Genomic DNA, 13,479 nt, shown 5'->3' with positions numbered 1-13,479 from the left:
GTTAAAACATCATTATGAAGTCCAAATTCTGATGTGGTGATGTGCACATACCTAGGTATCCAAAATTTCGTCATGTGCAATTCCTTTTCAATTTTTTTTTAACCTTTGGGAAAAGACAACCTTCAAATGTTGTTATTTTCTGTCTATTTGTTGCCCATCTCTTCATGATGTAGATACGAATGTCTTCCATCATTGTGATGATGGGCTTGCCTCTTGCATGTACTATGACACTGCTAAAAGCTTCTAACATATTATTGACTAATGTGTCACATACAACTTTACCCGTAAACCTTGAATGTGACCAATATCTAATTAAACAAATTTGAAGTCAAATATATCAGCACAGAATTTGAAATAAATTACTTATAAAAAACTGATTTGCAAACAACCAAGTTTTTAACATACCTTGGTGGAATTGCTAGCAAGTGTTTAAAGGCATCTGGATTGACATCTTTATCGTCATTCAAGACATCCTCTTTGGACCCATTCCAACTTGTAACATCATACTCATCAGCTTCTACATCAGCCTGACCCTGTCCCTCAACATCATTACCCTCTACCTCAGCCACTCCCTCTACCTGAACTTATACATCACCTTCTACATCACCCTCTACATCAGTCACTACCTCAACTTCAACTTCTACCTCACCTTCTACCACCTTATCTACATCAGCAACTGCCTCAACATGAAATTCTACCTCATCTTCTACCACCTCTTCTACATCAGCCACTGCCTTAACTTGAACTTCTACCTCATCTTCTACCACCTTATCTACATCAGCCAGTGCCTCAACTTCAACTTCTATCTCAGCTTCTACTTCTACTTCAACCTCTACCTCAGTCTTTACATGACACACTCCCTCAACCTCTACTTCACCAACTGCTTGAACCTCTGCTTCACCCACTGCCTGAACCTCAGCTTCACCAACCTCTCCCTGAACTTCCTTTTCAACCCTCTCTATCTCAACTTCTGCTTCACTAGTATGTCTCTCAATTTCTGGTTGAGAAGAGTATTCCAACTCTACAAGATACTGAGGCTCAGAGACCATGTGTACAACATAAATGTGAGCTTGACCAGTCAACATAGCAATATTGACTACATGACATGCACCTTTGTCATCTAATAATAGTTCCAAACAATCTTCTAAAACAGAACCACGACCCAATGAATACAACAACTCCTTTACATTCCTATAACCCATCTCCTTAAGAATGGTTAATATTTCAAAATAACTCCAACGATTTGGATCAATTTTTAAAATTGTGGTTTGACCATAATGGTATCTGAATGTCCCATTATTCTCAAATTTTCCCGCATGGTGAAAGACGATTTCAACGTCTAAGTTGGCCATCTAAACTAATATAAAAAATGTTTACAATTAATCTATGCTTAACCCAAATGTTATCTACCCAAAAAACAAGTAAAACAAAGCAAAAGAACAATTACAACAATAAACAAATTTTGTCCACACAACAGTAAGGGGGACCACAACCACAATGCTGCAACACTGTTCATAGCACATGCACAGATAATGGGGGACAGTAAACAGACAAAACATACACAAGTAACACCCTTTTATGGGGGGACCACAACGACAACAACAAAAGCTAAACTCAAAAGCTACCATAAACGCACCTTGGAATCGCGCTTTTAGTAATACCCACCAACACGATTTCTGAAAATGCGAGTCCAAATCCAACTTACAATGATCTCTACACGATCTTTGTCTTCGCAATGTAACCCAAGTGCGACAACGACTCTATCTTCTCTCGCAGAAATCCAATTGCCCTCAACTCGCATAAATGAACCCTAAATCACATTTCTCCCAAATTATAAAACCCTAACTTAATTAAAAATCATATTCTCTGTTACTCCCTTACACATCATTATTCACAAATTCAATATACTGACACGTTTCACATAACTGGTGCCACATCATTAATGCATTAACTCCGTTTGGTGATACTTAACGGAAGGGACACATTAGACGCAAATTTATCTAATTGTGGACATATTCCAAACACTTTTAAAAATGGAGACAAAATTGAGATTAGGCAAAGAAAGTGGGGACCAAAGAGGCTGTTAAACCTATTTAATAAGATTAAACAAAAAATCATCTAAAATTATATAAAAATTATAAAATCTACTATAAAGATAACCAATAATCTTTTTAAAATGTGTTATAATAAAAGTCAATTTAATTAAGATGTTTTCCTCTCCATATATTTAGTATTTCATAAATTTTATTTAAAATTAAAGAAAAATAAAAGGGATTAATTCAGAAAAATTATATATAAGACTTTCTCAATTCGAATCTAAAATCCATTTTAGTGATATTCCAAAATCCATCAATATAAACATTTATTAAAAAAATAAAATAAAATAATATAAAACATGAAAATCACGTTAAACTTATCAAACTCGACATTGTTAACTATTATAAATTCAAAGTTAATTAATTCTAAATTAATCTAGTTTATTTATCTTATATTAAGTTTTTCATTCTATTAACAACTTTAAGTGTACAAACAAAAAATTAGTTAGTTGAAAAAAAATATATTAAATACTTGTAAGAAAAACATTAAAATAATTGATTAAATATAGTATTTACCTTTTTTATCTAATATTTATACTACCTGAAATATAAGTTATATTCAATAAAAAAATCGTGAGATAAGTTATATCAATAAAAAATCGTGACAGTTCCTTGCCAACACAAGTTAATAACTAAACTAGTTTGACGTTATAGATGTGAAACATGTTTTAATTTGTGTATAACAAAACATCTACAATACACTTTTTTTTTTCTCCTAAATTATATATATATATATATATATATATATATATATATATATATATATATATATATATATATATATATATATATATATATATATATATAGCTTAATACATGTGTTTTATGTGTGTTCCTCTTATTTTAAAAAGGCAATTATTTGGCCTTTAAACGAAACATTAATTGCACTAATACCAATTATATATACTCAACTTAGTATGTGTTTTTTTATCCCTTCTTATTTTAGAAAAGATAAGTATATATATGTGATTTTTATCTATTCCTCTTATTTTAGAAAAGACAATTATTTAGTATTTTGACCAAACATGAATGGCATTAGAACGATTCACCTTAATTAGGAGTTAAGTACAATTTTTTGAGTATATAATAATTCTCCACCATCTCAACATTTGAAGGAAAACATATTCCTCCAAAGACTCAGACACAGAATAGGGATCTCATTTCTCTCCACTTTTAATCAGTAAGGTTCTTGTTTCACACAAAATATACACATTACTTATTATTCATTCAATGCAATATTATATGATTATTTTATGCCTAGGTGACTTTATTAGATTTTGAATCTTTCTAAAAAATAAAAATTGTTTATTTGTTTGAATATTTAGAATTTCTAAAATTATCCTTATTGATGATGACATTATATATGTAAACAGATAGCACATTGTTGTTAATCGTGCTGATAAAATTAAAAAGAATAAAAAATTGTTGTTAACTGTTAACGTTATATGCATGCATGTCGTAATAGCAGTAAAAGACGAGGGTCAAAATAAAACAAGATCGTGTTCAGAATCAAAAACTTGTTTATGAAATGTCATGTTTATTTTGTTTTGTCACATTTACTAACTTTACACTGAATCCACGTATGATATAGGAACTATACATACTTGAAATGTCGGAGAGAAATGCTGATAAGGGAAAGAGGATCATCATTGGTGTTTCAACCTTGTTCTTGGTGGCTGTAGTTGGGGCTATCGTATTTGGTTTCAACCTCGTTGAGAGTGGTTCAAATGAAAATGGTGATAAAGAGAATGTTAATAACAAAAATCAACATGTTGCTGCCTCTGTAAAAGCTGTCCAAACCCTTTGTCTTCCCACAAATTACAAGGAAGAATGTGAGAAAAATCTCATGACAGGTGTCGGAGACAGAACAACAACAGATCCATATGAACTTATCAAACTTGCTTTCAATATCACCATCGAAAAAATTACTGATAAATTCGAAGAAATGAATATCTTGCATGACATTGAGAAGGAGCCTAGAGCGAAGATGGCACTGGAAACATGCAAACAACTCATGGATCTTTCGGTTTCGGAGTTAGAAAGGTCATTTATTGGAATGAGCGAGTTTAACCTGATGAGTGTTGATAAAATCCTCATGAACTTAAAAGTTTGGCTAAGTGGTGCACTTACATACCAAGACACTTGCCTGGATGAGTTTGAGAACACCACCAGCGATGCTGGTAAAAAGATGCAGGATTTATTAACGACAGGCATGCATATGACTAGCAATGGTCTTTCCATCATAACAGCATTGTCTGATACTTTCACAGATTTTAATGCCACAAAATTACTAGGACGTCGTCTCCTTCAAGATTCTGAGTCACCATCATCGGTTGATAATGGAGGACTAAACGAAACACTGATATTGAATCGCAAACCTAATGTGACGGTAGCGAAAGATGGCAGTGGAGATTTCATAACCATTAATGAGGCACTGAACAGTGTGCCAAGGAAAAATAAAACGCCATTTGTGATCTACATCAAGGAGGGCATCTATCAAGAGTATGTTGAAGTGAAAAAGAATATGACTCATGTGGTTTTCATCGGTGATGGTGGCAAAAAGACAAGAATAACAGGCAACAAAAACTACATAGATGGAATCACCACTTATAAAACTGCCACCGTTGGTACGTCTTCTTTCATGTTTCTTTTCTATATCTTTGTTTAATAATTCTATATTAATTAAAAATATATATATATATATATATATATATATATATATATATATATATATTCATGCAGCTATTCAAGGAGATAACTTCGTGGCCATGAACATGGGATTTGAGAACTCTGCCGGAGCTGAGAAGCATCAGGCAGTGGCATTGAGAGTTCAAGCAGACAAGTCTGTGTTCTTCAATTGTTCAATGGATGGGTATCAAGACACACTTTACGTACACACCCTACGTCAGTATTACAGGGATTGCACCATTTCTGGTACCATCGACTTTGTGTTCGGAAATGCACTTGCTGTTTTCCAGAATTGCACTTTCGTGGTCCGAAAGCCAATGGAAAATCAACAATGCATTGTGACTGCACAAGGTAGAAAAGAGAAAGAACAACCATCTGCAATAGTGATCCAAGGAGGTTCCATTGTGGCTGACCCTGAGTTTTACCCAGTAAGATTTGTTAACAAAGCTTACCTAGCTCGTCCATGGAAGATATACTCGAGGACCATTTTCATGGATACGTACATCGATGACTTGATTCAAGGTGAAGGATATTTGCCATGGCAAGCATTAGAAGGACCCATTGGTATGGATACTTGCTTTTATGCAGAGTATCACAACACCGGTCCTGGTTCAGACAAATCCAAGCGTGTGAATTGGAATGGGATTTTGAACCTTAATTCAAAAGCTGCACGTTTGTTCTCACCTTCCAAGTTCTTTCATGGACTTGATTGGGTTCGGGCTACTGGAGTTCCTTGCTTCCCTAGCGTGCCCCCACACTACAGGCACAAGCAAACCATATTACCCTGGTGATCAAATCCTCCATTGTTATATCATCATCTTTCACCTTTTTTCCTATTCTTTCATTCTTTTTTTTTTTTGTTCCTTCATTTTAGAAGGAAAATAAATAACATGTTTTTCTTCATTCGCCTGCTTCAGTTTTTCATTCTCATATAAACATTTGTGTTTTAATTTCCATATCTATTTTCGTAAATTTACACTGAATGCAGATAAATATAAATAGCAAAATGCAAAAGAAAGGTAAAGTATTATCTCACACTATCCTATTTTTTATTTTATTCTGAAATTATTAAAAGGGTTAATTTTTAAAAAAGTTTCAAATTTGAAAAAGTCGTGTTAACTTAAAAACTTCGTAGAGAAGAAGTTTGTTCACGATTTTATTTTAATTGAAATAAAGTTGAACTAAATTAAGATAACTTTTATGAAAAAATTGAACTTGTTATGGTTTAAAACGATTTTTGTGTTTTATCAAATTTATTAAGATAATTTCAACTTTTTTTATAAAAGTTATTTTGACTTAGCATGCTTTTATTTTAGTTAAAATAAAATCATTTTAACATGACATGATTTTTTTCCGCGTAAAACTATAATAACTTGACATAACTTCTTACTTAATTTTTTTTAAAGTTATTTCATTTTGATAATTTTATAATAATCATCATAAAATAAAAAAGCATTTGAACTTGTAATACTTGAATATAATTTTTTTATTTGCAATGAATAAGAAAAAAACAGAAAATTTAAAATGTATCCGTTTAAATGGATTTTGTTTTGGTCTTTTATCCGTTTCATTGATTATGAGATGAGATAACCCTTTAAAATTAATATTAATGCAAAACTACCGAAACGTATAAGGAATTTAAATTATGTCCTTTCATTGGCAGGTATACAATATTTTTCCCACCAACATTTAATATAATCTGAGCATTTTACTACGTTACTCTTCTTTAATAAATGAAGTTTATGTATATTTTTTTTAACTATACATGTAAATTAAACTTAGGCATAAGAATGATTTGTGATATAAACTTTCTATCATAAAAAAATATTAAATAAATGTTTAATTAAGTTATTCATTTAAATATTTGTTTCATAGTGCTATAAGTATAATATATTAATTCTGTCAAAAATAGAATACAACATATTAATTAATTTGTTGATAATTAATTACAGTCAGAGGAACTAATTAATTAATAATTTAATATTTTTTACATTCATAAAATTCAAATTCAATACTTACTTAAAGAAACTAGACCTCATTTCACTCAGATTAATATAATGTTGGCTATATAAATGTGTTCTGGAAATAAAATTAAAATTATTTTAAGAATACAAAGTCAAAGTGGACCACTCTTATATTATAAATTAAGAATACAAAATTCAGAATTTTTTTTTACTAAAATAATTTTTAATATTTTCTCACTTGTCTAGGAGATGCATTTCATTTCATGCATGATCCCATGAGACTAGCAAAATAAATTCTTCAAACCATTTCACGGATTTAAAATACCATAAGTATTTTTTAAAAAATATCTAAAATATTAATTGATTACATATCTAAAGCTATGTGTAAAGTATTTTCAGGCTAAATAAGTCGAGCGATTACTAAAATATTACTAATTGCATGATGCATTCTAATTTAGCTTTTAAAAAGTACTAACAAAATCATGAACTTATTTTTTCATGAATAAGGCATGAATAAATAAATATATATATATATATATATATATATATATATATATATATATATATATATATATATATATTTAGGAAAAGTTGAATATAAATATATTTTTCTTGTAGTATTTTTAATTAATGAAAATATTGAATAAATAAATTAATAAAAAAATTCAGTTATTTGAGATTTACAAATAAAATATTTAGTTTTAAAAATAAAATTAATCCGTCAAAGGGGGAAATTTGTTCCTTGCATAACGTCAATGGCAGACTCGGCCCCTGAGAGAAAAGAGAAGGGTCTGTTGACTGAGTTTAGTCGGCAAAAGCCGTCGTGTTAGGGAGATATTAATATTTCATTTCCCTAATTTATGAAATTATGAATACGCGTTGAACTTTTACCAAAATCCAACAATTTCTTTCATATTAAGCTTTTCACCAACCATTCCATTCTTACCCTTAACCCCATTTTAAAGATCCACTCAAGTTTTTATTTTTCTCGTTCCGACTATTTTCTTTATTAATCATTTTTATCATACCTTGTCTACCAGTGTTAGGATCATCACCACCCTCTTTTTTTGAATGTTGACAATTGTTGGCACAGTGTTACTGGAGGGTTCTGAATTGCGTCTTTGATTGGAATATCTGACTCTGCAATTGGGTCAGTTTGAAAGTTTCAAAAGAGGGCAGAGAAAGCGTGGTTTTTTCCATTTTTTATTTTTAAGGGTTCAAGGAGGGGAAATTCCCAGCTTTATTTTTTGGAAGGACGACAACAAATTGATGCATGAGCATTAGTTGGTGACTTGCATGATGGAGTTGTAGGTGGAAGATTGCGATCGTGGTTCTTGATTGAAGGATAATAATATTATTGTATAGTTTAATAATAGCTTCTTGGTGCAACATGGGGTGCATAGCTTCCAAGAGTGCAGCTGTTGATGACAGCAGGGAGGGTGTGGCAAGGGAATTGACTTCATCTAGCAGAAGGACATCTGAGATGAAGATTTCTGCATTGGGTTCCAAGAAAAGGGTCGATGGAGTTTGGGGGAAAGATAAGGTTTTAGATGGTGCTGATATGAAAGTTTCACTAATTGGCAAGGAATCTGATGGTTCGAGGCGGTTGTTTGATTCTCAGAATGGGAAGAAAAAAAAGGAGAAACCTGAATCGGCTGTTCTTGATCATCCTGGTGTTGGAAGGGTTCCGAAGGGTTTAGAGGGAGAGCAAGTTGCAGCAGGTTGGCCAACTTGGCTTTCTTCTGTTGCTGGTGAAGCTATCCAAGGGTGGATACCACGGAGGGCAGATACTTTTGAGAGGTTTGGTAAAGTAAGTTTTCACCTTGGCTGCATACTCTGTGATTGTATTATTATTCAACTGTCGTGTATTTCACCAATTTCTGTTACCTTCATGTGAATGCACTTGTCAATAGTTTCAAAACATTGTATGTTTATGAAATTAATCCTTTGGCTGATGACCAGTGCTTCGTGGATGCGAGGGAAACATGGAAAATTGTTCCCTAATTTTTAAATTTCAGAATATGATACTTTTTGTTAACGACTGTTTCAGAAACCTGTGCTCTTGTTGGTGTATGAAGCTTAGATGCAGCTTATATCTACCTTTTTTTGTATATTTTTCTAACAGCTAAAAAGGAAAGAGCTCAGCTCAACAAGTGACTGGATAGTTTTCATTTTAACTTTTTTTAACAATAACTAAGTCCTTCGTACACTGGACTCTGTACATTTTATTTTGCAGTGATTTGTTTATGGATATGAGTTCAGGATTATTTTTCATTATTAAAGATTTTGTCAAAAGTAGAGAATGAAAAACGTGAGTTAGGGTGATTAAACTTATTTTTGAGTGAAAAAGAAATAGTATTCTCTTCTATTCTAAATGGTTAATGATGTTTTTTGTTCTCACTTATTAAACGACTCGTGGGATGGCATTCGACCATGCAGATTGGCCAAGGAACCTACAGTTCTGTGTATAAGGCACGTGATTTGACTCACCAAAAGATCGTTGCATTGAAGAGGGTGCGCTTTGATAATTTCGATGCTGAGAGTGTCAAGTTTATGGCAAGGGAAATCCTTGTTCTGCGTAGGCTTGACCATCCAAATATAATAAAGTTGGAAGGATTGATAACGTCGCAGACATCTCGCAGCTTGTACCTTGTTTTTGAATACATGGAACATGATCTTACAGGACTTGCATCAAGTCCTACCATTAAGTTTTCCGAACCACAGGTAGTGATGATATATCTTATATTCTTGCAGTCTTCTGTTTTACATGGAGTCAAGATTCCTCTAGTTAAGACGTAATAAAACCATTCATGGCCTTCACTTAACAATTTGAACATCTGGGATATTTTGTCATTGACATGGTATCAAAGCTTTATGAACAAAGTTGCTAGGAATTTGATCTTTGCTTCCTAGATTCTTCTAAAATGAAAAGTTGAATTTCAGCACATGGAAGAATTGCGCCTGTGCATTGTCCCTAATTCAAACATGTTAAAGATGTAATAAAACCATTAATGAGCCTTTGCCTAACAGCTTAAGATTTTGGGATAATTGGTCATTAACTCTTCTGCATACTGATGTCAGATTTAATAGTTGGAAGCACTTATTCTTATGAGTTATTTGATTTCTAAGTGATCTTTCTCTCAGGTTAAATGCTATATGCAGCAGCTTCTTAGTGGATTGAATCATTGTCATAGTCGAGGTGTCCTCCACCGTGACATAAAGGGCTCAAATCTTCTTATTGACAACAATGGCACCTTAAAGATTGCAGATTTTGGTCTGGCAAATTTTATTGACCCCCATCACAAGGTTCCATTGACCAGCCGTGTAGTAACTCTGTGGTATAGACCACCAGAACTCTTACTCGGAGCATCTAATTACGGAGTTGCAGTAGATTTGTGGAGCACTGGTTGCATACTGGGGGAATTATATTGTGGCAGGCCTATTTTGCCTGGAAAAACAGAGGTATTAAGAATCTGGTCTTCATCATAAATACGTTCAATGTTTACTTTCAAGTGGTCTCTTCACTGATGTGAACGGTTTCAATTTCTAAACCAATATAGTCAATTCTCAAATTGATATTATTATAGTAACAGAGCTAGGTGCCTGAAGTTTAATTTCTGTTAATTGTAGGTTGAGCAATTGCATAGGATTTTTAAACTTTGTGGCTCACCATCTGAGGACTATTGGCGTAAGCTTCGGTCACCACATTCAACAGTATTCAGGCCTCCCCACCACTATAGGCGTTGTGTTGCTGAAACATTTAAAGAATATCCATCTGCTGCCACAAAGCTCATTGAATCCCTACTTGCTTTAGATCCCACACTTCGAGGAACAGCGGCTACATCCCTGAAGAGTGAGGTTAGTCGTTTTTGTTTACAGTAAGTGAAGTACTCATGCAATGTTCTTATATACTCATGTGAGTTTTGAGTACCAATTTCTGAGCTTCATGTGTGTGCTTGTGATGATGAAGCCTGCTTTCTGATTCCTGCCTTTGTTACCTTATTTATTGGAAAAAATAATCGAATTTCTTATGCAATATTGTTATTCAATATATTGAAGGAACTCGTTTTCTGTATCAACTTCTATGAGGTCCTTAATTCTCCATTTTGACATTTTACCCCTTCATTGACAGTTCTTTTCAACGGAACCTCTTCCCTGCCATCCATCAAGTTTACCAAAATATCCTCCCTGCAAAGAGATGGACACTAAATTTTGGGAAGTAAGCAACAAGGTACCTGCTGTATGATATGTTTTTTGTATGTAAAAGATGTTGAGGCAAAGACAATTTGATTTGTTTTCAATACTGATATTTTCTGACGTGATTTTAATTTCTCCCAGGTAGTGAAATTGATTTTGTATAAATAGTTGAATTTGACTGTTGAAATCTTTGAAATAGGGGGCATATATTTGATTTCTAAAGCTTTGCAGTCATGTAACTGCAAATATATTTTTCATCATTAATTTTGAATTTTCTTTCTGCTCCATTGGATTCATCTATTTATGGTAGATGGGAACCTTGTTACCTGAGACTTTTGTAAACAAGTATAAATTTTTGTTTATCATCTTAGGCAAGGAGCTGATGGGAGAAAGGAGAAGAAAAATGGACCAAGAGTTCGGCAAGAAAAAGAACCTCAGACGTTTATTTTATCCAAAGACAATGAGGGCTGTCACATATCAATGCAGGTAATGGAAGAAAGAAAGATTAGGCACAATTTCTCCTTATTCATCTTCCTATTTGAAAATTAGGCTCATAGGAGAATACAATAAAGAAATTTTGTATTAGAATTTTGTTAGAACTGGCATAAAAATCAGTAAGAAAGATTGAATTTCGTCGACTGAACATAGGGAAATCCCTCTAGAAAGCACTACACTGTTCCAGATCCCTCTATCATTCACCGAAAGTCCATAACTGGCAGAACTGCGAGTGTCTGCACCTCTCAATGCCCAAATGCCGCTCTAGTTTCAGTAGTTTAACTGCTTTTTTTCTTACCATAATCGTGATTCCTTTTATTTTAGCAATTTAACGGGCTAATAGCAAAATCGTTTCTACTTTTTTCTCTTTTGCCTTGTCTAGTGCTCTGCAATCTGTCTCTTTTTCATCTCACTAAATCATAATTTTATTTGATGCAGCAAGGGCAACGCCTTCCTAACTCAAGGAGCCGGAACGAATTCTTCAACCCTCACAGAGAACCGGTTTCTGGACATTTGGTTTTTCCACAGAAAGTGTCAGAGGATCATAAATCAACAGTAAATTATTTCTCCGGGCCTCTTTATCAGAGGCCTATGCATTCAGGTCCATTGGTTCCAGGCAATGGCTGGGAAATGGCTGGAAAGGAAGCTGGTGAGCGGCCTCATGTTTCAAACAAAGCCACCCTACCAAAACTATCTGGAGTGGCATCTAGGACTTCATTGTCAGGAGATAAAATGGAAAACCCTCTTTCTTCAAGGCCCCGAGAATCAATTCAAGCTCAAAGATCTTTGGAGTCAACTAATGCTGGATCAGAGTCAAGAAGAAGGCATGATAAGAAACGCCATTCTCAGAGAATTGATCACAGGCAAATCGAAAACGCGAGAGTCTCGACTCAAACATTAATTCAGGTTAGTTTTTAACTGTTGTTACCTTCCAATGGTCATAGTGGACTTAAATATAAACAAATTTCAATTTTCTAAATCCTGTTTAATGCTTCTGTTTCAAAAAAGCTTTCATCTTTCGACCTAACCATCATTGTGAATAAAGGAAAAAAAATACATTTTTATCATCTGAAAGCAAGAATATTTAATGAACTTAACTATCATTCTTAATCAATATTAAAGTTGTTAACTTTGGTTATAATGGAGTCCACATGTAGGACTTGTCTGTAATGGCTTTTTCTAGCTAGCAATAAACAATGAAAAACCTTGCGTTTTGTGTCCCCAGTATTCAACATTTTTGTAATTTGTATGCATCTGTCATTTATCTTGGGTTTTTGCTGGTTCTTGATGGTGGTCCCTATTTCAGGAGGGCCATGGACCGATGGGAAACAATATCTGCCATCTCTCTGGTCCATTACTGATTTCATCAAACAATGTGGATCAGATGCTCAAAGAGCGTGATCGAAAGATCCAAGAACATTCTAGACGAGCACGAATGAAGTCAGGTGAGATAGCTCGTGCAAACCAAAATTAGGATGATTCTTAGATGATTACATATAATTTTTTTTTTTCTAGTTACACAGCTAGATATACTTTAAATGACAACAAAATTTATATCAAAATTATAGAAAGAGAAGGGAAGGAGTGTGTTCAATGTTCATTGCTCTTCCCTTGTAAATTACAGATATAGTGTAAATTGAGGCTTTTATAATAAGAGTTTGATGTTCTTTCCATTCACGTTCTTGTATATGCAATCCAATTTTTCAAAGTTTTATTTCTAATCTCCAACATGATTTCATCCAAACGTGGAAGGAGGAAAAATATATATAGAGAAAAATAGGAAGATGGTGAAATTATGTGATAAGAAAAAGAATATATTGAAAGAAAATCGTGATGGGAGAGAAGTTGGGTGTGTGAATGTAGGAACACTGAATTCAAGGTTTAATTGCAGTGAAGAAAATCGTATCTATAGTTAAAATGAATCGGTGAATTGTGGCATTGCCATGAGAGTTGAAGTTTTTTGTTGAGAAAGCTAACAATAAAGACATCTTTGGTGGTTGTTTGATCATTGTAAAACTTTTATCAACAATTATCCTTTA

General features: G+C 33.3%; 2 protein-coding genes across 2 annotated transcripts; both read left to right on the top strand.

Annotated features, from left to right (window-relative positions):
• The first annotated feature begins 3,218 nt into the window (after window positions 1-3,218).
• On the top strand, window positions 3,219-5,711 carry LOC124844874 (pectinesterase-like). Its single transcript, XM_047321890.2, has 3 exons — window positions 3,219-3,276; window positions 3,688-4,723; window positions 4,839-5,711. Exons 2-3 carry the CDS (start codon window positions 3,706-3,708, stop codon window positions 5,573-5,575), a joined length of 1,755 nt encoding a protein of 584 aa, XP_047177846.1. The 5' UTR covers window positions 3,219-3,276; window positions 3,688-3,705; the 3' UTR covers window positions 5,576-5,711.
• A 1,785-nt stretch (window positions 5,712-7,496) lies between these two features.
• Window positions 7,497-13,113, top strand: LOC124844864 (putative serine/threonine-protein kinase At1g54610). The gene is made up of 8 exons (XM_088098795.1): window positions 7,497-8,558; window positions 9,188-9,472; window positions 9,893-10,210; window positions 10,379-10,606; window positions 10,881-10,975; window positions 11,314-11,431; window positions 11,879-12,346; window positions 12,747-13,113. Exons 1-8 carry the CDS (start codon window positions 8,139-8,141, stop codon window positions 12,912-12,914), a joined length of 2,100 nt encoding a protein of 699 aa, XP_087954921.1. The 5' UTR covers window positions 7,497-8,138; the 3' UTR covers window positions 12,915-13,113.
• The last annotated feature ends 366 nt before the right edge of the window (window positions 13,114-13,479 follow it).

This window comes from Vigna umbellata, chromosome 9, assembly GCF_029865625.1.
Source record: "Vigna umbellata cultivar VRB3 chromosome 9, Vumbellata_1.0, whole genome shotgun sequence".
In the NCBI taxonomy this organism is placed as follows: Eukaryota; Viridiplantae; Streptophyta; class Magnoliopsida; order Fabales; family Fabaceae; genus Vigna; species Vigna umbellata.
This window is presented reverse-complemented; position numbering and strand designations above follow the sequence as displayed.

Coding starts and splice junctions, on each gene's coding strand:
- LOC124844874 (XM_047321890.2), top strand. CDS start 3,706: ATGTCGGAGAGAAATGCTGATAAGGGAAAGAGGATCATCATTGGTGTT. Junction 4,724..4,838: donor TTATAAAACTGCCACCGTTG/GTACGTCTTCTT, acceptor ATATTCATGCAG/CTATTCAAGGAGATAACTTC.
- LOC124844864 (XM_088098795.1), top strand. CDS start 8,139: ATGGGGTGCATAGCTTCCAAGAGTGCAGCTGTTGATGACAGCAGGGAG. Junction 8,559..9,187: donor CTTTTGAGAGGTTTGGTAAA/GTAAGTTTTCAC, acceptor TCGACCATGCAG/ATTGGCCAAGGAACCTACAG. Junction 12,347..12,746: donor CGACTCAAACATTAATTCAG/GTTAGTTTTTAA, acceptor TCCCTATTTCAG/GAGGGCCATGGACCGATGGG.